The sequence below is a fragment of the Hippoglossus hippoglossus genome, chromosome 15 (genome assembly GCF_009819705.1).
Source record: "Hippoglossus hippoglossus isolate fHipHip1 chromosome 15, fHipHip1.pri, whole genome shotgun sequence".
Lineage (NCBI taxonomy): Eukaryota > Metazoa > Chordata > Actinopteri > Pleuronectiformes > Pleuronectidae > Hippoglossus > Hippoglossus hippoglossus.
Genome location: NC_047165.1, coordinates 15331857 through 15355348, shown reverse-complemented (window position 1 = coordinate 15355348; position 23492 = coordinate 15331857). Strand labels below are relative to the sequence as shown.

Genomic DNA, 23492 nt, shown 5'->3' with positions numbered 1-23492 from the left:
TTCTTACACACTGAGCATTCGACCACAGATCTATGATAGAGACGAATACACAGTCACATAATAAAATGACACATAAATCTAACTGGATTTTGGTTTTGAATAACAAGATTTTGGCAGATAGAGTCAAGACTTGGACTGAAACATGTGTATGCCAAGTTAAGCTCTCTGCCATCCCAATCCTCTCATGGCTCAAGATCAAGTCTCTCTCACTTGCTTCATGTGTGACGCCCAAGGTCTGCTCTGTTTTGAAGCTGTTAATTGATACACCAACTGCTGTGTCGTGATTCCCTCAACTCAATGTGATTGGACAGTTTTGTCGACCCCCCCTCTCCCCACCTCCCTGCATACTTGTGAACACAGTCAGTGGGATGGTTAAATAATGAACTATGCTAAGTCCTTATCTGCGATGTGTGTGGTACGTGTGAAAGCGTAGTCATATCTCTCCACCAGTGGGGCAATATGATCTCAGTCAGCACTCCTAACTGGAAACAACTCACCATGAACAGAGATGACCGTAAACTATCTGCACGCATGTAGTATGACACATGCAAGGCCTCCAGGGTTCATATGAGGCCAAGATATGCTGAAATATTGACTTTATTCTCAAGAAATAAATGAAAAATTTGTGAAACTAGAATATAGGACCATGCCAGTGAATGTTAAGAAATCAAAGAGCAACGGTAGCAGGAAAGAAAAGAAACTCACTCTCAGGCTGCTTCTCATTGGGAGTGATGGAGCGTATGAAGTCCTGGGGCGTCATGTATACCTCAGCATCTCCATGCTCGCCAATGACCTTCAGGGTGGCAAAATAGCGGAAAATCTTGTCTGGAGTGGAGTAAGCCCTTATCCTGTTCTCATACTCCATCACCTGCAAACCAGACAGGAAGCATAATTAATCGAGCATAACTCTAATATACAGTAGGGTGCAGAAAGTGACCAAAGATTTGGACTCCACTGTACCAAAACAACAACATCAAAGAAACAGCAATATTTAAATCCTGTGCGCAGCAAGGAAAATGGTCTGAGAGAGATTTAAGAGAGGGCAGAGTGGGTAAAGCAGTGACCAGAATAAAGAAGGTGGCAGCAGCAAAATAAGTTGCCAGTCCTGATGGGGAGGTATATTAACCCCGACTCAACTACCACATAATGAAAACAGGAAATAAACTATCGGGGGCCGTCTGACTGATGGGATAACATGAAAGAAGACTTCAAGTTTTCACAGCTTCCCACTTCAACATTGTAAACACATCTTTTAAGCTATGTTTATGTATGCTGTCCACACAATTCAGAAGTTTTGAGCCCTTTAAACCGAGACTTTTTAAAACACTTGTTTTAGTTTGAATACTGTAGGGTTGTGTTTCAGTATGTACGGGGGAAAATATGGACTTTTGGAAATGTTAACACAGTCACCCACTGATGGGTCTTATCAGTCTTGACAGATTTATCAGCTTTGAATGCTAAGCGTTTCTAACATAGTAGGGCCCTGCTCACTTCCTCTCTCACACACCAACACATTGACAATAGGACCAACTGTATAGTCAGCTGGTTAAAAACAACATAATCTGGTCTCCGCGAATAGAAACAACGTACATGAGTATTTGCACATAGAGCAATGACGTGAGATACAATCACAAGTGGTCACTCAAGACACAGGTGGAGACACAATTTTAATTGTTAGGTGTGAATTGATAATCACAGAGCTCTCCCCTTGTGCCTCAGATCACCTGAGGCAGCGTTTAATACCTGGTCTGAGCAGGGCCTCAACAACCGACCTTATGTAATCTGCTTTGTGTTTACACTGGCATGTGCATCACTAGTGTATTTGAATATTTCCGACTTTTTAGGAAATACAAAAACACATTTTTCAGCCTTGTTACTCATAAGCCATGTGAGTTTTTATTAAGTTTCAAATAGATGTAGTCTGTCTGCGAGCAGTCTGCACAGGTGGTTATTTTATGTGACGCTGAATGATTGTGTACCCTAAACAAACTCCCTATGAAAAGGTAAAAGTTAATTTACAGCTTCAACTTTTTGAGATGATGCACCCACTTCAGTTTTAACATAATGAATGAGAATGACATACAGACTGATCAAACTAGATTTTTCTCTTGAGTTTGTAACTATGATTAAGAGCTAGGGCTGAATGATTAATTGCATTTGCGATAAAATCGCGATATGATAAAACGCGTTTTTCTAACCGCAACGTACTGACACAACTGAGACTTTAGTCACGAAGAGGAACAGCACGTCGGTGGTGTGGAATTATTTTGGCTTCAAAAAAGATGATGCTGCGCAGTGTCAGGTGTTGTGCAGAGCATGCCGTGCTACCGTTGCTACTTCACGGGGTAACACTACAAACTTGTTCCAGCACTTAAAAAAATAACATAAAACCATGTACGACAGTTGTATGGCCAAAATGCCGAGCACCAGTGCGCCAGACAAGCCAAATACCTCAAGACAGGGATCACTGACCGAAATGTTTGATAGTGTCACTCCATACGACCGCAATTCAAAACGGCACGGGGAAATCACTCGGGCGATAACCGAGTTCATAGCTAAAGATATGGTGCCTCTCAGCACGGTGACCAAGCCTGGGTTCACGGCATTGATAAATACGCTTGATAAACGGTACAGTATACCCTCCCGTACATACTTCAGTCAGACTGCCATACCGGAGCTGTACAAAAAGTGCAAAGAGAAAGTCGCCGCGGAGCTTAAAACGGTGGAGTTTTTTGCTACTACTACTGATATGTGGTCAAGCCGCACATCTGAGCCTTACCAGAGTCTTACAGTCCATTTTATTGATGAAGATTTCAACCTCAAAGCTCGCTGCCTACAAGCTGCATACTTCCCAGACGACCACACAGGGGAAAATATTGCAGCCGGCCTGAGAGAGGGGCTTGCCAGCTGGGATCTCCACGAGGAGAAACACGTCTGCATCACGACGGACAACGCGTCAAATATGGTGCTGGCTGCACGGCTTAATGAATGGACGATGTGTTGGTCATATTTAAATCATTCATTACGTTTTGTTGGGAAAAAAAAAAGAGGATAAAATAAAAAAAATCGCATTTTAAATCGCAATCGCAATATTGGGGGGAAAAAATTGCAATTAGATTATCTTCCCAAATCGTTCAGCCCTATTAAGAGCTTATCCTGCTCTTTACAGAAATCCCTACAAGTGTGTTCGATAAAATAAGCAACCATCATTGTATGGGCGAGAAGGTACAGTCATGTGGAAATGCGTGAGTGACACGCTGTCATCTCTCTCTAGCTCTCATCTCCTGAGATTTACAGGCTACTAAACTTGGCATCACCCACAATGATTGAGACTGAAGTTTGTTCTTTTGACCTTTCAGCATTTTATGCTCCCTCTCTCTCTTTCCATTAAAACAATTGCATTTACACAACTGTGTGTGTGTGTGTGTGTGTGTGTGTGTGTGTGTGTGTGTGTGTGTGTGTGTGTGTGTGTGTGTGTGTGTGTGTGTGTGTGTGTGTGTGTGTGTGTGTGTGTGTGTGTGTGTTACTTATCTGACACAAGAGTGGTAAATCAGTTTAAAAGAAAGGAGGTGGAAGCACTGAATTTTAAAAACACACACGGGGAATATTCACATTTACTGCATTGGATTCTGAATGTTGCAAAAACACAAATGAACCAAAAACTCAATGTTAATATCCTAAAAACATGCTAATGTTTAAGTACTTCCCACAACATGTATGCAGGACTCACACATATGTGTAGGAGATTTCAACTGAAACTCTGTTTATTCACTTTGAAGTGGATGACATCATGCATTGCCAGACTGCATTGCATAGCGCTGCTTTTGCTGTGCTCGGCAAAAGAGCTCAACTTTTCATGCGGCAACTGAGGCACCAGCCAATCAGATTGTGTTTAAACAAACACTAAAGCACAAGCCCTATCCAATCAAATCCAATTAATGCGAAAGAGGCCGCAGAAACAGATGGCTAACCTGCTGTGTGTTCATCTGCGGATTTTGTTTCCCATGCACTTCTCTTTAGAATTGCATTAATAGCTAGCATGGCACGAAAGCCAGCTACGTTGTGTTTCTCAAGCATGAAATTGTTGTTATGACGATCGTGCCAGCACCAAGAGTCGGGCACGCCCACCGTTAACGCAACGTGTTTGTGTGAGTCCAGCGTTACTTTAAACGTCTATCAACACTTGAACATTTGGATGGCAATACCAGTTTGAAGTACGGATGCACATTAGGCACATGGACGGCAAGACTCTTTCTTTTATATAGTGAGTGAGCTGGCATAAAAAGTCAATTTTTACCAACACACCACTGAACCCTATGTTGCTTTGAACCAGTAAAACAGTTTGCTCCCTAGAAATACATTATGCTTTCAGCGCTGTATGGCTGCTGCAGCAGCAAGAGTGATTGCACAATTTAAACATCTGCACCCATTTGTAAGACTTACTATTGCATCATGTTGTTTGAAAAAAAATAATGCATCTAATGTTCAATGCCCTCCTTTCCTTCTCCAAAAACAATATGCAGAATAATAAACCATGTTGTTACAAACTTGGCATAATTTTCAAAACCCTTTGTTTCTTCTGCTTGTCCTCTGTGGCCTAATTAAAAGCAATAAAATCTTATGGGTGGTACATTTCTGTTATTTATGAAGGCAGAAACGTGCACTGATTACAATTGTTTTTCTTCGTAAAATATTCTGTCAAAATATACTGACGTGTGCATTTTTAGCATTGATTGGGAGGGTGTTAAAACACCATTCTGGATGTGAATTAAATAGGGGAGTGTCTAAATGGCAGAATGTTTACTGTTTATTGATTACCTTGCGGTCACGGAATCCAGAGCGTGGCTTCTTTTTTTTTCCCTCTGCCCCTTCATCCTTCACTTCCTTATCTCCGCTGCTGGCCTCCACCGATTTCTCAGACTCTGTCTCAGACTCTGTATCCCTCATAAAATCTGCTTCCTCTCCTCCTGGTTGCTCAGAGTGTCGAACAGAAGACCCAGCGTCTGCATAAGCTCTTTTTTTAAACAAAGAAAGAGATTAGACAAAGATTAATACCTGAGGAATAGTTCGATACTGACTGTCAAGAAGGTTAAGTATAGCAATGTCTCTGTGTTTTGCAGTGGTACCAAGTAGAACAGGGGGAGTAGGTAGCTGAATAGGATTTTGTATGCATTTGTGTGCTGTGGGTATGATGCAAAGCAGAGATAAAAGAAGAGGAATGAGAGAGATTATCTGCTGCACTGCATTTTGCTTGTCTGTGCAATACACAGAGGTTTACCATGCCAACTCCAACTTGACTATTTTTCTGGCTAAATTGAAAATTGGAATAATAATAATAAATAGCCGGGTCTGTCTGAAGCAGGCTGAATAATTCAGTTTAATGAGACACACGGAGAATGAAGCCTGGGGTGAAGGCCTGGAACAGTCTCGTCCCATCAGTCTCAAATGCCCTGAGGTACCATCCATCACTCTGCCTACTGCAGCACAGTCACTGTGTCCCCATAGAGCTCTCAAGTCAACACGCTCTTTACCATTTTGCCTTAACTAAACACCAGCCTTCTTAGTAATGGATAGTCATAAAAACAATGTGATACCCCTGGGATGATGCTTGTGATGTCAACAGAAATGCAGGTAAGCAACTTTAATAGGAGGTTTCACTAACAATTGTGTAACGTTGGGGAATTGAATCTGGCATGTGCTCAAGAGTCAAACTAATGTTAAAGACTGCACTGCAAACAAATGCTAGTTAACCTACCTAATACAATGCACACAAAAGAGTGGAGTGTAAAATACAAATAAATACAGATAAAAAGCAATGTGAGAAATGAAAACAGTCACATGACATTATTGCAAGGAACACTGTATTTAAAGGTGGAGAATTAGTTTGTGTGAAAAACTGAAGGTTTGCTGGCAAGCCAGTAGCAATCAAAGACAGTTTTTCCCATTAATTACCTCTGCTGTGGTGGCCTGCCACGGTTCCATTATAAATCAGAATTTCATTTTACCCTCCAGAAAATATGAAAAAATCTCCATATTTCTCTTCATTTTGCTTTCATTTTTTGTGTTTTGCTTCAACACCCCTCTCCATTGACCTGTCATTGACTGGGACAAATCCTGCCGCCTCAATGGGCCAGTGGATCGTTAAAAAATCCATCAACGTTTTAATCGTCCTCTTTGGACAGTCGGAGCTCAGAATAACATCCGTACCCTCTGCTTTAACTGTGCATGTTCATGTGATGGGCATGGAGCTCTCAACAGGCAGGCAGACCTCTGCATAACACCTGGTATCTATGTGTACCTGTCATTTGGATGTGCATTAGAGCAAACTGCATGGTTTTTCACTGGGCAGTCCCCCATGATCAAAATGCTCGTCTTGACGGAGATCGTTTAACGTATGAGAGTGAACGCCTCACGCGTCAATGGAAGTGAAGCTGCCATGCAAGGGAACTTGCGGTTGAGTGTCTTCCCCAAGGACATTTCCAAGATGAGGACATAAGAAGTCATGGATTGAACCGCTCCAACCCAAAATTCTGTGTGTGTGTTCTTATGTTTGCAAACCAGATTGTCTCAAACTGAATAAATGATAAATTATGTATTTCTTAAAGTAAGTGTCAGAAGGTCATTATTATTTTCTGAACAGTATGTAGAAGTGCACAAATGTAGTCATGGTATAAGACCTACCTTTTCCAAAGCAGCCCAGCGCTAGCAGACACACCAGTTACCCCAGCCAGGGCTGCCAGCATCAGCCTCCTCTGGCCAGGCCTTCGCACTGCCCCACTTTGGTAGCGTCGGGACAACTGCGCTAGCCCCACCGAAACAGCGGACAACAGCCGCAAGCGGAACATCCTGCACTGAAAAAAGAATTAAGAGACATAAAACTGACACCCTATTAAATTAGAAACACTCCAGGTTAATTTCATGTCAAAAAAATATTGTCATTGTATAACTACTAATGTGCAAACTGTTTAACTTGTATCTTCTTTAATTTCTGAAACATGGAGGGTTGTGTCCCTGATAAACAAGTGTTGGATAAAAATTGTGAAGTCAATTCCACCTATTAATGATACGTGCTTGAAATTTTCAGGGTTGCATTTCCATTTTCAAAGGTTGGCCTGTAGTTGCATATTTGATTAGATATTGCTTGCTGGAAATTGTGTTTAAAATCATTTTGGGATTTGAAGCCCAAAATTTCTTCAAACTGAACCATATATCTTTTCAATTTTTGTATTATTGTATGTTATATTGATGTTACAGGAATTACTTAGTAACTAGATGTCTGAAACTTTTTCAGATTTATGACGCATTGAAAAATGTATTTCATGATAGTATTGCCCATGCATAACAAAGTCTACCCTAAAAATCACATCATTACAAAAATTAGAAGTTGGAACCAAACTATAAAATATGATTTTCACAGGTTTTCTTTTTTTCTTGTTGTGCTATGGCTTTTGTTTGCACAGCTGTGTGCTTTTGTCATTTGTGTCCCTCTCCTCCCTGTAACCTTATTCTGGTAATTAGCTGATCATGGTCTAACACTGTTTTCACCTGTTCCTCATTGTGTTAAACCAATGATGTTATCCCTGGTTGGTTCTCAGTGTGTACTGAAGCCTTTGTGTGTGACCTGTCCCTGTGCCACCAGTGGTCTGTGTTAATGAACAGAATAAATCCTGGCTCTACAAGACTGAGATTGGAAAGATTAATTGGAAAAACTAGAAAATATAATGTTTATTTATTTATTTATCATTATTTTCTTTCTCACTTGCATGGCCACCTATTTACTTGTCAGATTGACAGACAACTCCACCTCAAACTAAATGGCAAAACTCAATTTTCAGTGCATGAACTAACACAAAACACAGCTGTCCAAAAAACATTCAGTTAAGTGTCCAATTACTTTTAACCGTTGCAATTCGGGTACTATATGTTAAAAGGGCCTATATCTCATATACAGTTCTTTCAATATTAATGTTCACTCACTTGAATCAACTCTGACACTTGGCACTTTAATATAGTATCCATCATTGTATTGCAAATGTAATATTCTAGAGCTCAGAGCCTGAAAATCAGGAAAACTCTACAGCAGTACATACAATACTCACGGTCAGGACTGTATGCATCATCTCAAAATCACAGACATAGGCACACAATCCAGTGAAGTGCTGTCAAGTAAGGATTTGGAGAATGTGACCAATAACTAATTAGCACTTATCTCAAAGCTTAGAACAACTGCAGCTAACTCTTGGGACCTGTCATCAAACCTGCACTTTGGGCAAAGAAAAATCCACCCCCGACTTTCAATGTGTTAATGTCTTAAAATCCTCACACACCTCAATTAATAAACAACAGAAAGCCAGGGTAAAACTAATTGCCACCATTGCAGCTAAGCTCCAGAAATTCGTTTTTAAACCAGGCTGTTGCTTAATTAATCAGTGTCACGGGAAGACGATTAACAATTAAGCAAAGTGGGCTACTGGTGTGCATCTGTGGCTCATGTGTGTGCACTTTTAAAACACTGCGGGATGGAGGAGTTCATCTCACTGAGGCCTGAAGCTGCTACATGTCATTATGCTATCAACAATCCAGAAACTGTTCAAAAAGACTCGACAGAAAGACAAAAGATGTCATTGTCTATGCGTGATTGTTCAGCAGGATGGAAAACTGACAGACTGAGACGGAGACCAAGTACACATGTCTGAGAAGCCTGGTCCTAAAACACATGCACCAAAAGACTACACAAACCAGAAAGACAAACACATATCGAACATGAGGTCAGTGGTTGGTCCATACACATGTATACTAAAAGTACCTAACAACAAGAACAATGACCCATATTAGTACATAGAACGAGGCCGTAACTACTTAATATTACATAATTTCTCAAATGTATCACTAAGGGAATTTGCCGATTTCTGCTTGAAATGTTTTTAGAGGTTTTATGTTCAACTGAGAAGATTTGTTTAATCACTGCCCCAACAAAACCATGACACAAACACATATGCCAGACAAGTCCAAATCATACACAAGAGGCAGAGGGCCAAACACAAAACACAGATTAATCTTTCTTGATCACTTTGGCCCAGAGCTGCCAGCTGAGGTCTGCCAAATTTTGGATAGTGCAATTAATGTCTGCCTGGAGCTTTGAAATATGCTTATTGAGTTTAAATGAATCATTTTCAAAGTGAGAGTTACCTATGATCTGTAAAATCCCCAGCTGGGGAGCCTGGAGCTTGTACAGAAAATATTTTTTACAGCTGAGGCATACAAATGCTTTTTTTCTAGTAAAAGAACAGTAAAATAAAAAACAGATTACAGATCACTGTGTTCTATAAAAGAATATGTTAACTCCTACATCAACATCAGCCAAATAGGACTTGAGTTTAACTACAACGCTGCCCTCCTGATAGAATAAGGCATGGAACTTTATTCAACATATGGATGTCTCAAGCTGTTCCGTTTCACACATTCAGTCCTTAAAGTCAGGTGACAAAGTTCAATTGAATCAGGATTTAACCTGGTACCTAGCAAATCAATATCCGGCTCTATCAATCTCCTCCACTTTACAGTCACATATACTGTATTTCAGTTGTGTGGATTATCCCATCTAAAAAAAAGGAGTGCCACCTCAACAGCAAAGGGCACAAGAAATGATAATTTATGTCTTCAGTTCAGACTTAGATATACATTATTCTAAAATGATAGTAAACTTAGCAGTTCCAAGATGCTAAATTCTGCAGTTCTTCCGTTGCGCAGGGATGTTTTCTGCCTCTGAGCGATAAACATAAACAGAGAGCGGGTATTATTGTCAGGGGTAGCAGAAGCGCTGAAGAAGAAAAGTTTTAATGTATACCTTCTACCCTCAGTGTCTCATGAAAACAACTGTCACCAATTTGGAAGATTAAACCTCTTTCAGACATGAACCTCAGAAAATGTCCATACAACTGGGTACGCCTTTCACATATAAAGAACGCAGCAGAAGATTCCCACAGTCAGACGTGTTGGAAACAACAGGAAAATCTCCAGAGCGTTCAGGTGAGGTGTGGCATCTGGGTAGAGCATGCTGGAGGCGGGACATAAAATATAGATTCCACTGCTGAAACTTGACATGCAGACAGTGGGAGTCACCATGAACAAGAGTGAGGTGAAATATCTGTTTCACCTCTCAAGGATTTTTCAGAAATAATATATGAGCAAGTTATGAGTGCCATAATGAAAAAGATGCCAACTTTAACATTAATTTTCTCAGATATTCTACAGTAAAATCTCTAGAGGTGTTCACATCCACAATTTTCTATATTACTGCACATGGCTGCTTTTTCATCAATTAATACAATCAGTCAGACAAACATGAACTCTGTTTTTATTTAGAAAGTGCTTTAAAAAGTATTATAGACTGTAACTGTTGTGCCGTAATTTACTAAATAAGGTTTTCAATTCAAAAATCTGACTACAACAGTAATGTTATGACATTCATTCAGTTTAGACTTGTGTGCTGCACCAAAAGCTTAAAAGGACAAACTCTGATTATAGCCTTTACTGTATCAAGGTGGCCCCACCTGGCCCCCCTTAGCAGCGCCACTGCACTGGTCAACAAGAGACTCTGCTCCTCTGATGTTTTCTAATCACTCACACTTAGAACTAATCTTTATAAAAACCTGCTGAATTCATATTTTTGTTCCTGGTTAAACGGGGCATCGCTTCTTCTGCAACAATGAAGTTAAAACACTGCGTTACGTCGTCATAATGATGCATCTAAGAATCGAGAAATTTCCACACCTCTTAAAATCACTTGAAACTTGAAATGCAGACACTGGGAGTAACCATGAAGAAGGGTGAGGTGAAATATTTGTGTCACCTCTCATGGATGTTTTTAAAATAATATTTAATATGAGCAAGTTATGAGTGTCATAATGAAAAAATAGCCAACTTTCCCTATAATTTTCATAAAAAACATTTATATATAATCATTAATTAATTCTTGTTATTGTCTTGTGTGGACATCATGTCAACCATCCATAATAAGTGTCATTAAACAAATTAAAGTTTGTCTTCGGGTTGTCTTCCGCTCCAATAGATACACAGGGTGAATTACCTGAGAAGTTTATAGCAGAATAAATAAATGAAAGAATATAGCAGAGGTAACCTCAACACTAACCTGTCAGACAGTGATAAAGTTTTTATTCTTCCAGTTTTCACTCATACATCCGACCACACAACATTAAATAAGTCTTCTCAGGAGAGTTGGGGTGTTTCACATCAACATTTAACAGTGTCGTTAAAAGTTAGCACTAAACGTTGAGCGGAAAATGTTTGTAAGTCAGGAATATGATGTTTAAGATGCGGATGTTGTCATGTTTGACCTGATGCACAAGGAGCTCAATGTTTTGTTTTTAGCCCCAAGTTAAGCTAACTGACAGCAGACTTCTGTAAAACAACGTTTGTCGTCAGCTGTCTGCTCACCGACATCAACCGACATGTTTTCACCGTCAGTCCTCAGCATGTATGACGTATTACCATGATGTGACGGACTTAACTATCGAGTCCAGCCGTCACAGTATCGGTTCGTGGGGCAGCTAACGCTAGCTAGCCAGCAAGCTAACAGTGGACGTCAGGATTTAAATGACAACTGTTAGCTCCCGGTTAGCCGCTACATATCGACGACGTGCTGCTATATTAGCAAAGAAGAGACGTGGTTACTCACATTAATGACAACTTAGACGCCGGTCGCTCCAAATGTGTAGCTGCGTCTTCTGCGTTGGAGAGTCCGTCTGCAGAGATGGAGCAGCAGACAGCAGTTCCGTGTTCGGCAGCGGGGCGGGGCAACATCTGCGCCCCACGCCCCGCGCTGCTCAGCCGGGGTCACCCTCCCTCCCTCTGCCGCTGGAGAGGAGAAAGAAAATGAGCATTAAATGATGAAATGAGTCTTTTTCTGTTATCTCATCGATGAGGAACATTGTATGCCCTCATCCATTACCACATATAAGAGATACATGTTTTAAATTAGTCGTCACCAAAAGATAAAACATCTGTATATGGAGAAAATACTTGGGTATTATAAATTAACCATTGCTTCCTAAAAGCACCTCAGTCTAAACCAGTCCTCTCTGGTAATATTGTTTATTACTGACTAAGTTAGAAGGAAAATAGTAAACAAACCCAAACCAAACTCACACACTACAAGAAGAAAGTTATAAAGCACCCTTACATTATCTCCAAATGCTGTCTTCTTTGTATTTTTGTAGGGCTTTTTTTTTTGCATATCAAATAGGATAAGTAGCCTCTGACTAAAAACTTATTATGAAAGGTTCACAAATAGAAAATGGCGACAAAACCTACATCAAGAAAAAACAATATTGATGATTATCACATTAAATTTAAGTTTACAGGCTGATTTTGGTTCCTGAGTGAAGGTTGTGGTTTTAAACTGTTCTTTGTGACTAGAGAATGAAAACACAAAACATTTGACAAATCTGTGGTTGAACAATTATTTGTTAGTAAGTTTCAAGTTTTTATTTGTCATATGCAGTTAACACAGGGTCAACAGTACAATGAAAGGTGTTGGACTAGAAGAAACCGGTCAGCTCAGCAGTGCAATAGTTCAATTAAAATAAAAGCAAATTAGAGGGAGCTTACTATTAAAAAAAAAGTCAAATACAATACAATATGAAACTAAAACTGTATACATTCAAAGGTATACATTCTTCTTTGCTAATAAATCACTGTGTTTACACAATGGATAAGCAATATATCGATATATACTGTAGCTCTGCTGTATTGCAATTGATGTTGCGATAATTGTTGATATTTTCTGCCCTGCCCTATGTTTAATAATTATCTGCATATTTTGAAATCTAAATGCTTTGATTACAGCTTTGGTAATTCTCTTTCTGATTAAAAAAACACTGAGTTCAGTGACATAACAGAATTAAACTGGGAGGTGGGGAGTCTCTGCTGTCAGTCATGCATGCCTTGACAGAGCTCCAGCCAAATGAAATGTAACAGAACAAAATTGCCTCTTCGCAGTGTGCCAGTTATAATTGTTAACGTGAATACATTTGCTGGACTGAATGCATAATGTAAAAAGGAAAAGCTGCGGAGCTGCTGAGCTGGCTGGGGATGTGTCAGTATAGGGACTTGTCACATCCTTTGAAAGTGCAGGTCAGATTTCAGCTTGATGTGACTGTACATCGATGTTAATAGGGTTATGAATAAAGTGAAGATAGACTGCTCTAAAATGCTACACGGCCCTGACTGTTATGTTTAGTATAAACACCAGTTAGGTCTAAAGGGACCATGCTCCCCCTCTATACATCATGGTTTAATCAATTTATAGATTTATGTTTATTTCTTGCAACTATGATACCTATACTCATATTCATTAACTTAAAAAACGCAAAATAAGCTCTGTGACAAAGCCTCTCAGATAGATGTGTGGCCTAATGATTTTTAATATAGACCCACTAACAGGAATATTAAAAAATTCAAAGTTGCATTGTCATTGTTCAGACCCAATCTGATAATATTTACCTCTTAGACAAAGTGAAATGACTGGAGACACATATTGTGTTAACAACAACAACAACAACAACAACAACAACAACAACAACAATAATAATGGAACATTTTTACAAAGTGCTCCACAGACATAAAAACAGAACAAACATGCAGTGCAATTACTAATTTCAACAAATGAATTCACGGTTATTGGTTGCATTAAACAATAAAACAAAAATGAATACAATCACACCAAAAAATTCACATTCATGTACTCAGAAAGGTAGGAGTTCGATTCTTTGCTCACATTGTATCTGGGGCTCCTGTTCAGTGTGTATTGTGTTGCTTTGCATGCTGTTTACAAAGACACATTATTTATAATGTCATACCTCTGCGGTAGATTAACTCATGTAAAACTACAGGTTGTGAAAAAAAACCATCCTGTGTTATACCATGCAACAGATCATTAAATTATCTTGAAACTTTGTTTAGTGTGTGATGCATAATAAAGGGATGTTTCACAACACTAAAAATGAGTCATGCAATATAAATTGATGCAAATGGATGCAAATGATTTTCCCTGTGGAATTCAGGATATATTAGGGGGGTATTATTTAATTCATTTAGAAATGAAACACTTCCCTGACAAGTATTCAGGATCAGAATCTGGGGATTCTGAGCATCTGGGTAGTCTGTCAATATATTGATAATCAATATAACTATTACAATACTAAATTAACCTGTCGTCAGAAAGGTCAGGGGGTCATGGGCAGTTCTCTGGCAGCTCTTTGTTGACAGTTCGTAGTTGTTTCATGTAGCTAAGTCACAGGAGTTAATGTTATAAGTGAAGCTTAATCGAAGGTGCCACTTTAATACCAAACACACACACACACACATACACACACACACACACACACACACACACACACACACACACTGCAACTAATATCTCCGGTTACCTTCTCTATTAGAAATTATTATCTATACTAATCTCTTTGTCTTTTCCCATCATACTTTCTCAAAGCAATTTCCATTACCCCTCCCAAACCACCGCCACCACATCTCCCCCCTCTCTCTTTTTTAATAAGGAACACCATTTAACTATGCCTGCTGCCTCCAGCACAGGGTTCATTAATGCAAGCAATTTATCACAAGCACCCCACAATATGAGATTGCCCACTATTGAAATTATATATTGAATTTGAATAGCTCCACAACAATAGTTACATCAGCATGTGCTACGTGTCCATAGTGATAGTGGAGATTTATCTGTTGCAAAGAGGTTTTTCTCAATCACAAACACCATTTCAGTCTTTTATTATTCTCATGTACATGCGTTAACATTTTGCATGTTTTAAATTGTCCAATATTTGTGTAAGTTTGGAGCCTGGAACAAATCAGCCTCTCAATACCAAAACGTCTTTAAGTACATGCTTCAATAACATGTAAATGACACATGTAAAATACTCCATCTCACATAGTTGGGAAGTAATAGCTGTTAAATATATAGCTCATGACCAGTGAGTGTTTTTAGATCTGTAACTGTGAGTGAGGTCATGGTGTAGAGTTCTGTGTCCTGGTCCGTTACCCAATAGGGATCAGGTAACAGTAGCAGCGTCGTTCTTAAAGCACATCACATGCCTTGTTTCTACTACCCACTTTCTAACTTCAGCACTTACCATCGGTCTGACTGAGTCTGTGTCTGACAAGTCAAATGTTTACCATGTACACTTTGTGTTGCAATGTGACAATAATCCATACAATAACAACACACAGTGACACAAACCTGCTATTGTGCCAGTGCGAAGGTGGAGCAGGAGATAAGACAGGCCTGCAGAAGAGCCTCCTCAGTGCACAACAACAGGGATGCCACTGCTGTGACTTGTGTTTGGTTCATGACAGCGTCTCACGGCTGAGTGTTCCATCGAGAGCACAAATCCATTGGGAGAGTTTGGGGCCTTACAGCGACAGCAGCAGTATTTGTGCTCGCAGCTGAACTGCTGTGTAGAAGGAAAACTTTGGTGAAATTCGACCCACTTGTACCTAACTATATAATGTTGAAAGATGGCTCAGGTGGAGACCTGCAGACAAAAGCAGGCTCCGGTTTCAGCAGTCATATTGCTCTGTGTTGTCTGTGAGCGTTCATGTGTATGAGTAAGCACGAAAAGAAAGGAGCCGTATGCTGCCTAAATAGGTTTGTGTTTGCATTATGTAGTACCTGATTGGTGGTGTGATGAAATAGACGATACACCCACGCGTGCCTGTTTTCAGCATGCCCTCTTTGGGAGGGGATCTTGAATGCTGCTATGAGACGTTCCAGTCATGCATAGACACGCAGACACACAGACACACCCACACAGGCACACACATACGCACACAGGCAAGTGTACACGCCTTCTTTTGTATTCTGCTCAATTGATCCATCTCTGACCTTGAGATATGCATTTGGAGAGTTTTTAAAAGCAGTTGTGTCATTCTTAAATAGTGTTTATATTTTTAAGTTGGCAGACAACTATTAAAATAAACTAGTCAGCAGAGATTATATTAGAATTGTATGAATCTTAACTTCATCTGAAATTAAGCCCAAACATGTATTGAATATATTCAAGGACTCATTTAAGAGTAGTGGTGTCACTAGTACTTGAAGTTGTTATCATATTTGTACTGCTTCCAGCCATTATAATGGTGGGAGCTTGCTGATTTAATCTTTTATAATTAAAAGTCATGTATTTGCTCCTACATGGATAGATGTTTTTGTCATTTTGTATAATCACTTTCATTTTAATACTTCGATGAACATTTTTTTCATCAGTCCAAGGTAATATAATGAAAAGATAGTGAGTAGATAAGATAAATCCAGTTACTGTTATGATCTAGTATACTATAGCTCTCATTATCACTCATATTGAGGTCTCACGTACATTGGTAAAGGTATTGGCAATGTTTTCTGTTTATGAACTAAATTGCACTGATAAATTCATTGATTTCACTTTACCACAGCTCACGTTGTTTACAGTGCTAATGCACCCCGGGCAGATGACATGTTCCATTTACCCACAGTACAGTTAAAATGAGAGTGTAAAGGTTTATGTGAGCAGGTGCTCAGTAGTATTTGGAGTCACACTAAAGATTCCCTTTGTGAATCAATGCAGCCCCGAATCCCTGAGCAGGTCCTTGTCCATGGCTGAGAATTTGCATTTAAATTGCATCGCCCACACGGCCAGATGCACCGCACCTGAAGAAGTACAGAAGGAACCGAGATGAGTTGTAGCGATGACACATTACTTTTCCCCTTGTTCATCTTTTTCTTGTTTTCTGAAGTTCGAGCTACGATATGAAGCTGAATTACTACGTTGAAAGTTATCTGGTTTCACCCTTGACAAATACAGGTGTTGCAAACTGGATCATATGACAGGCTTGGTCAAAGATTACAGGGAACATGCTCCATTCCACTGAGGGGAGTCTCCTTGACATTCATTGACCAAACAGACCCATTACTGCACCTATTACCTACATTTGCACTGGTTGAATGAATCTGGAGGAAACTAAACACCTCATACTAGTCTTGCTTGCCAATATGTTCTGCTATTTGGGGACAGAAACGCTGTAAAATGCTTGTGCATTGGGAAGTAGCCCATGCAGTTTAAAAGTCGTTGAGATCAATTCAATTTGATTTGATACTGTAGGTCTTTTGGAATGTAGTCACATGAGTGACTGAAAGACAAAGCTAATATTAGACATAGCTATTGAGGAATGGATGCTGTGGCCAGGGAGCAGGCAAATATCAGAGAGACTAGTCTTATCTTGTCTGTCTTTTTCAAATAAAGCTGAAGATCTTTGAGGTGATGTCAGCTCTTCACTAAGTGCAACGTTTTGCTATAGTAATACCTTAGCAAGTCAGTAGACAGCTGCAGACAGGTATGAACACAATGCGGCTGTGGCTCAGCAGGATCGTCCACTGACCAGAAGGCCGGTTGAAAGTGGTATTTAAAGCTTGTTCAGCACTTTGGCCAACTGTGGTTATTTAAAACATGCTGTATAAATAAACCTTAAGTTGACTTGACTTGATCACTTTCAGTGATAGGCTATCAGCATGCAGAGGTATCATTGGGTAATATGCTGGACCCAGAAACGCCCCTGACTGAAATCAATGGTGTTTGGAAGAGCTGTATGAGTGTCTGCGGGAATGGGTGACTGTGACTTCTACTGTAAACCTTTGAATGGCCAATAAGACTGGAAAAGTGCTATTTAAATACAGTGACTATGACACTGTGCACCTTCACCCATGACAATGTTTATGAATTGAGCTAAATTAACAAATAATAGAGAAAAGGTTCAGAAGGTATATTCACCCTTGACTATCATTTGTCCCTACCAGTATTGCACTGCTGAATAAGCTCGAACCTCAGCACTTTACTGTTAGATAATGTAGAATTATTTGGTGTTATGTGTATTGGTCTGGGATCATATTTTAAAAATCTATCCAACTTATCCATAATTGTATTGTCAATAAATGTAACACTTGTTTATCTTGAATAAAGAGGATTTATATTTTTTTCTCATTTGTAGCATCAAACTTATGTAACAAAAGTAACACAATACAGAGTTTGTAGTGTTGGATTAACATCCCCACCTATATTCCTTTATGACAGAAAGGGGAACTGGAAACTGTTATCTTGGTCTCCAGTGTATCTCTGTTGAACTCACATGTTCACTACATTAGCATTTCTTTATCTTACAGTATTCTTCCACTGATATGATGTCAGTAGAGAGACTATAGAGGAGATACTGTTCAGAAAGGAAGCTTTGATTCAATGGGTCTTTATCTAATTTCTACCAAACTAAAATGTAGTAATGCTGCATTGAGCTGTCACAGCACATCTGCACACATCTGTAATGAGATGACACTTTTTGTGACCTTCAATAGAGCAACTGGAGTGGCGTGAGGTGTGTTAGTAAGTCTAGCGCAGTCTGTTCATGTGTTTGCTTTTTGGGAACAGCCAGCACACAAGTATTTTTTTCTATGTGCATACTGGTGCAACACTGGGCATGTGTATGAAGCCGTAGTCCAGCCCCGCAAACCCGCCCACCACCCTCCCCTCTTCCCTTCGGTGCGTCTCGGTCCGCCCGCAGCAGTCTTCTTCCCGGCGAGCTTTTCACTACAGAGATGGCTGCGAAAGTGTGCAGATCGGTCCTCCTGTTGTCCCGGAGCAGCGGAGCGGCGGCCGGCAGCCTCCCCGCACTTGTTGTCTCGTCACAGCGGCGACATCAGCACATACGACCGGTAAGTCCCAGGACGGTGCGCGCCCCGCCGACAACCAGGGGAAGAGAGGTGCGGGGGACCGGGCGGGCAGGCGGGCTGGACCAGGGGGGGAAGGAGAGGCAGAGAGCGGCGCTGGTGGCGGCGCCTCGGCTGGGCTGGCTAAGGAAGTAAAGCTAACTAGCCTCAAGATTTCTCTCCGTTCATGTCTTTTTCTTCTCCCGCGGAGAGGTGAGGCGCCGAGATGAGTCATGAGGCCAACCTGGTGCCGTGTGGTTGTGTTAATTCACAGCGGGACGTGGAGCTTTCACACGGGTAATGCAGTTTTTCCAGTGGAGAGCTTCCTGGAGCCCATCAACACCCCACTGGCGCTGTACAGTAACCAGCCTCCAGACACAGCTCTGCCCCACATCCCATGTTCCCTCCCTCGTCCTTCAACTTTGCAGGGGTATTAATCCAGCCCCTGTCGCCCCCATTGTTGTGAGTTCATTTGAATGCGATCCCATTGTAGGTGATGGGACTGCTTCTGCTGCAGATGATGGGGTTTGAGGTTTGTGGTCACCGATGGATGTGGATGGGTGTCTTCCTTTTTGTGTGCTGTTGCAATAAGGAGGTTTGGTGTGAGCATGGGCTTTTATTTTTTAGGAGGGCTGCAGGATGGTTTGGTTGCCAGTCCATGACCGATGGTTCCCCTCATCTCTCTCTGCCTCTAGTGTGTGTGTGTGTGTGTGTGTGTGTGTGTGTGTGTGTGTGTGTGTGTGTGTGTGTGGTGCAGCAGCAGCAGCAGAAACTCAGAATAATGAATGTCTACCCAGCAGAGCTCCAGAGGAAAACTACAGTTGTGCTTGTGTGAGAGCAGAAGAGTGACACTCGCACACACACATGAGCCTCCACTGTAACATGGAAAACCCACACTTGGATGATGTCAGACTCTCCAGCCAGTCGTTTTTTGCTCCCCTCCCTGTGGGTGTTTCCCCATTCAGGAGGAGGGGGGGGGGGATCCTGGGTTTCCTGCAAGCTAATTCAGGTTCTTTACACACAGCCACTGTAGCGATAGACGCAGCCTAAAAAAAATTGCCCACAATCACAGCAAGGTAATTGGGTTTTAGAGAACTGTCACTACGGCGCAATGGTGGTTGCACACGTCGTTCCTGCCTCTGTGACCCACTCCCTCTGCAGAGTAAACTCTCAGCTTTTGTACAGCAGCTGCCCGAGGAGGAAGGTGAAGCACAGGATGGACCTGAATACGAAAGAATGAGGAAGTCATAGCAGCCCAGAACAGAATGACCCTTTCTCTGTAGCTAGGAATGTCAATGTGATAGTTTTTGGTCTTCTTTTGCCAACAGGGCTCACTTCCCTTTATGTTTTCTTTGTCTTGCTCTCTGTTTTTTCTCGTAGTTGCCTTTTTTCTCTCACTCTTGTGGTTCTTTACCTACCCCTCCCCTACACCAACACATGCACGCGCTTGCAACAGGCTTTGTGAAACCAAATGAGGCTTCTCCTTCCTGTGTAACAGGCTGGTCTGGAGGTTATGAAGCTGTCCAAATAGACACACAGTTTGGTGCACATGTCAACACATCGGCCCCCGTAGCTGTTGCCTACTGTGGACTATTACAACAGAACACATTTACCCCTGAGGAGAGGAAATGTTCTCCCCTTCTCTAAAATAACTTGGCCTATTTAAACCTTAAGTGATTTAACAGGGCGAGCTGTATCTCCGCAGAGTTGCCCCTAATAGGTTTTCATTTCATTTCAGTCTGCTCAAGTTGGAGTTTTGCTTGCCTGTTGTATCGTGTCTCCGTCTATCGGAGCGTTGCTGCTGCAGCTCCTGAACCTGTCTGTTACTGTGTGACAGCCAAACCTCTATATTCATTTGTGAGTTCTTCACTGCAGTGGGGGATCTCTGTTTCTAGACATGTGCCTATAAATCTGCAATGGGGCACGTGCCAATGAGTTGCCACTAAGCATTTTGTGTCCGGTTAGTATGACATGTTTGCCAAAAAACACAAATATGCCAGTTTACAGCAGTAAGCGACTCAGACTCACTTCTGCTTCTTTAACAAGGTGCAGTCCCGATGGGTCATCTCCTTAGGAATGCAGAACAGACAGTGGGCTCCAAAGGCTCACGTTTAACCTGCACCAGATTACTGTTGAGTCAGCTGTCATATTAAATGCTGCTGCCTGAAAGTGTGGCGGAAGAGTTGAGTCACTGCAAATACACAGTTCTTGTAAAAGGTTTATGAATTGCAGGCTGAAGTTGGGTTTACTGTCGTCATTTCCCTCTGTTGCTTTAAAAGCACAGAGTCTCATGGTGAGTAAAATAGAGATCGAATCAGGTTTCGTTTACTTATTTGTTTCCATTTAAGCCGACGTGTTCATTAAAGCTGAGCAGTTGGGGGCTTTTGTCTTTGGGGCCACAAGTTCAAAGCCCACTCCTGGCTTTAAATCCAATCAGTGTAGGACTAAACTAATTTATCCCTGCTGCTTTGACGGGCTCACCGCTGAAGTTATCCGGCTTAGTGTGATAAGAGAGTGACTGTGTGCTTGGGGCTGTTGTCTGCTAAAGGTGATAAGATGGTTGAATGATTGGTAAACTGGTCCACACAGGCACGTTCATTAATGAAATCCTTAATGTGAGCAAAATTGTTTCTGACTCCATTTCTGATCTCACATTTACATGTATGTAAATGGGGGTATCGTATGGAGGATAAAACATTCCACAATAAATGATGAATGGCAGGTTTTATTAGCTGTCATTTATACAGTTTAGCCTCATCAAAGATTGCTTTCTACTCTCTGGAGTCTGATGATTGACAGTCTTGCCTCCTGTATGGAAAATAATTTATGGCATTTCAATGCTGATGTTTGAGGTCTCTAATGGTGACCTGCATGTCTATCCCCAGATTTGATCATACAGTGTCTGGTACCTTAAGTGAAGAGAAATCTTAATAATCTTTGGTCAGCGCGGTGGTACTGTTCCATCTTTTCACTGATATTAGATTACTATCTGTACACAGAGGCAATTTTAATGGACACGAAGTGCAATCTAGAGGGTTTTCTTTAGTGGGTAAGAAAATTGATTTGAGTTTTCCTGAGGGGTTTCATATGCTCTTGCTAGGCTATCTGAGGCGAAGTGATATGATAGAATAGAATCAGTCAAAGGTAAAGTTACAAAAATGATTGATTTGTAAGCCTGGAGATTCCATTCAGTCCATATAGCATGCCATGTTACTGCTTTTGATATGCTTACACTTTCCACATTAGCATACAATATTGACTGATTTGAGTACAGTGGGGGGAATAGCTAAATGAATAGCTAAATGAACAATTATGAGACACTTTGTAGCTTCACAGCACACCACACAAAGGACTAATGTGGATAAGGGGGAACAAAAGAACCCTCTGTTAAAAAATTCGAAGTACTTGGAGAGGGATCACACAAAAGAGAACCCTCTTTCAGGGATTGGAGTTACCAAAAAGATCAGCAATTTGATATCCTATAGTATTTAGAATACTGCTATTGAAAAGGTTGAATGAAACATGAATAATTTGCTATCTGGTGTCAGACTGATAATCATTCAGAAATCCTCTCAGAAATCCTTAATTGTAAATCAGCTGTAAGCCAAGCTGATATCTATACCCAGTAAACAGTTGGACAGTTTAGTAGTTCACTGCTGATCGCCCACTTCACTGTTTGAATGAGTCTGAAATTGGGGGCTACAAAGAAATGAACAGGAAATAAAGGAGGACCAACCAATCTTGTGTTGCCAGGCGGGCGGCTTGTTAGTCCACTCTTTTTCAGTGGCATCCTATCTTAGTTAGATCAATGTCTAGATACAAATTTACTTTATTTGCTTTCTGAAAAGACTTCAGTGTCTGCTAAAATCAAAAATGGATCACAAACTGTGACCCTGATATGTTTTTGTGTTGTTTCTATGGGGATAGGTTCCTCCTAAATGAGGCTACTGTGTTGGTAGAAAAGCAGTGTCTCTGTAGTGTTGCTGTTTGCTCTCATTTGTCTACGTGTGGACAGAGGATCAGTGTAAATGTAGGTGAATTGGGGACATACAGTAAACATACAGTAATTCATCCTATGATAATCAAATGAATAATGCAAGAAAATTAAAATATAGAAAGATATTAGCATTGACAGCTCTGGATAGTTGTGTATGGTCCACCATTCTTCTCAGTTCTAATTTCCATTCTATTTTTGTTTTTAGCACATTGACTATAATGTCGGGCGTAATATACAAAAGCTTGAATCTCATTGTCTTTCAGAGTTGACATATTCCTCAGCGTCTCCTTTGTGTATGGCACCTGTTTTTCAGGTGCCATACACAAAGGAGACGCTGACATTTCAGAAGGAGATATTAGCATAGACTAATTTTAGTTTTTTTTCAGGTTTTTTATCCGGTTTCCATTTGACACATCATCAACACGTGTTAACTGGCTTTACATTTTTTTGTGGACATTTAATTGTATTCTCACATGGGCTCATTCTAAGATTTTCCAGATATTTTACTAGAGGGCTGGCAGGAAACGGTCCAGAAAACGTCTAGAGCAACTGTGATATTTGCACTCACACATACAGCCCCTCCGGTGTGTCCAGAGTTCAGTGCATGTCTGAGAGGAGCTAAACATGCTGCATTTGCAGTAAAGATAAGGGCAAAGGGGAGATTTAGCCAATATAACCCCACCCTTTTTAAAACTTATACCACAAACCCATGTCATAGGTGTCATA

General features: G+C 40.8%; 2 protein-coding genes across 3 annotated transcripts in view; one reads left to right on the top strand and one right to left on the bottom strand.

Annotated features, from left to right (window-relative positions):
* The window catches only part of micu1 (mitochondrial calcium uptake 1), a 34395-nt gene extending 22523 nt beyond the window's left edge, over nt 1-11872 (bottom strand). The window contains 4 exon segments of the mRNA XM_034609526.1: nt 706-868; nt 4819-5014; nt 6682-6851; nt 11699-11872. Coding sequence (XP_034465417.1) covers nt 706-868; nt 4819-5014; nt 6682-6845 — 523 coding nt within the window. The 5' untranslated portion in view covers nt 6846-6851; nt 11699-11872.
* Nucleotides 11873-18575: 6703 nt separating this feature from the next.
* mcu (mitochondrial calcium uniporter) overlaps nt 18576-23492 on the top strand; it is a 60608-nt gene continuing 55691 nt past the window's right edge. Inside the window, exon 1 of one of the 2 annotated variants that reach the window (XM_034609525.1) lies at nt 18576-18775. In XM_034609525.1, coding sequence (XP_034465416.1) covers nt 18659-18775 — 117 coding nt within the window. In that variant the 5' untranslated portion in view covers nt 18576-18658. The remainder of the gene's footprint in view (nt 18776-23492) is intronic. The other variant, XM_034609524.1, reaches the window with a different exon arrangement.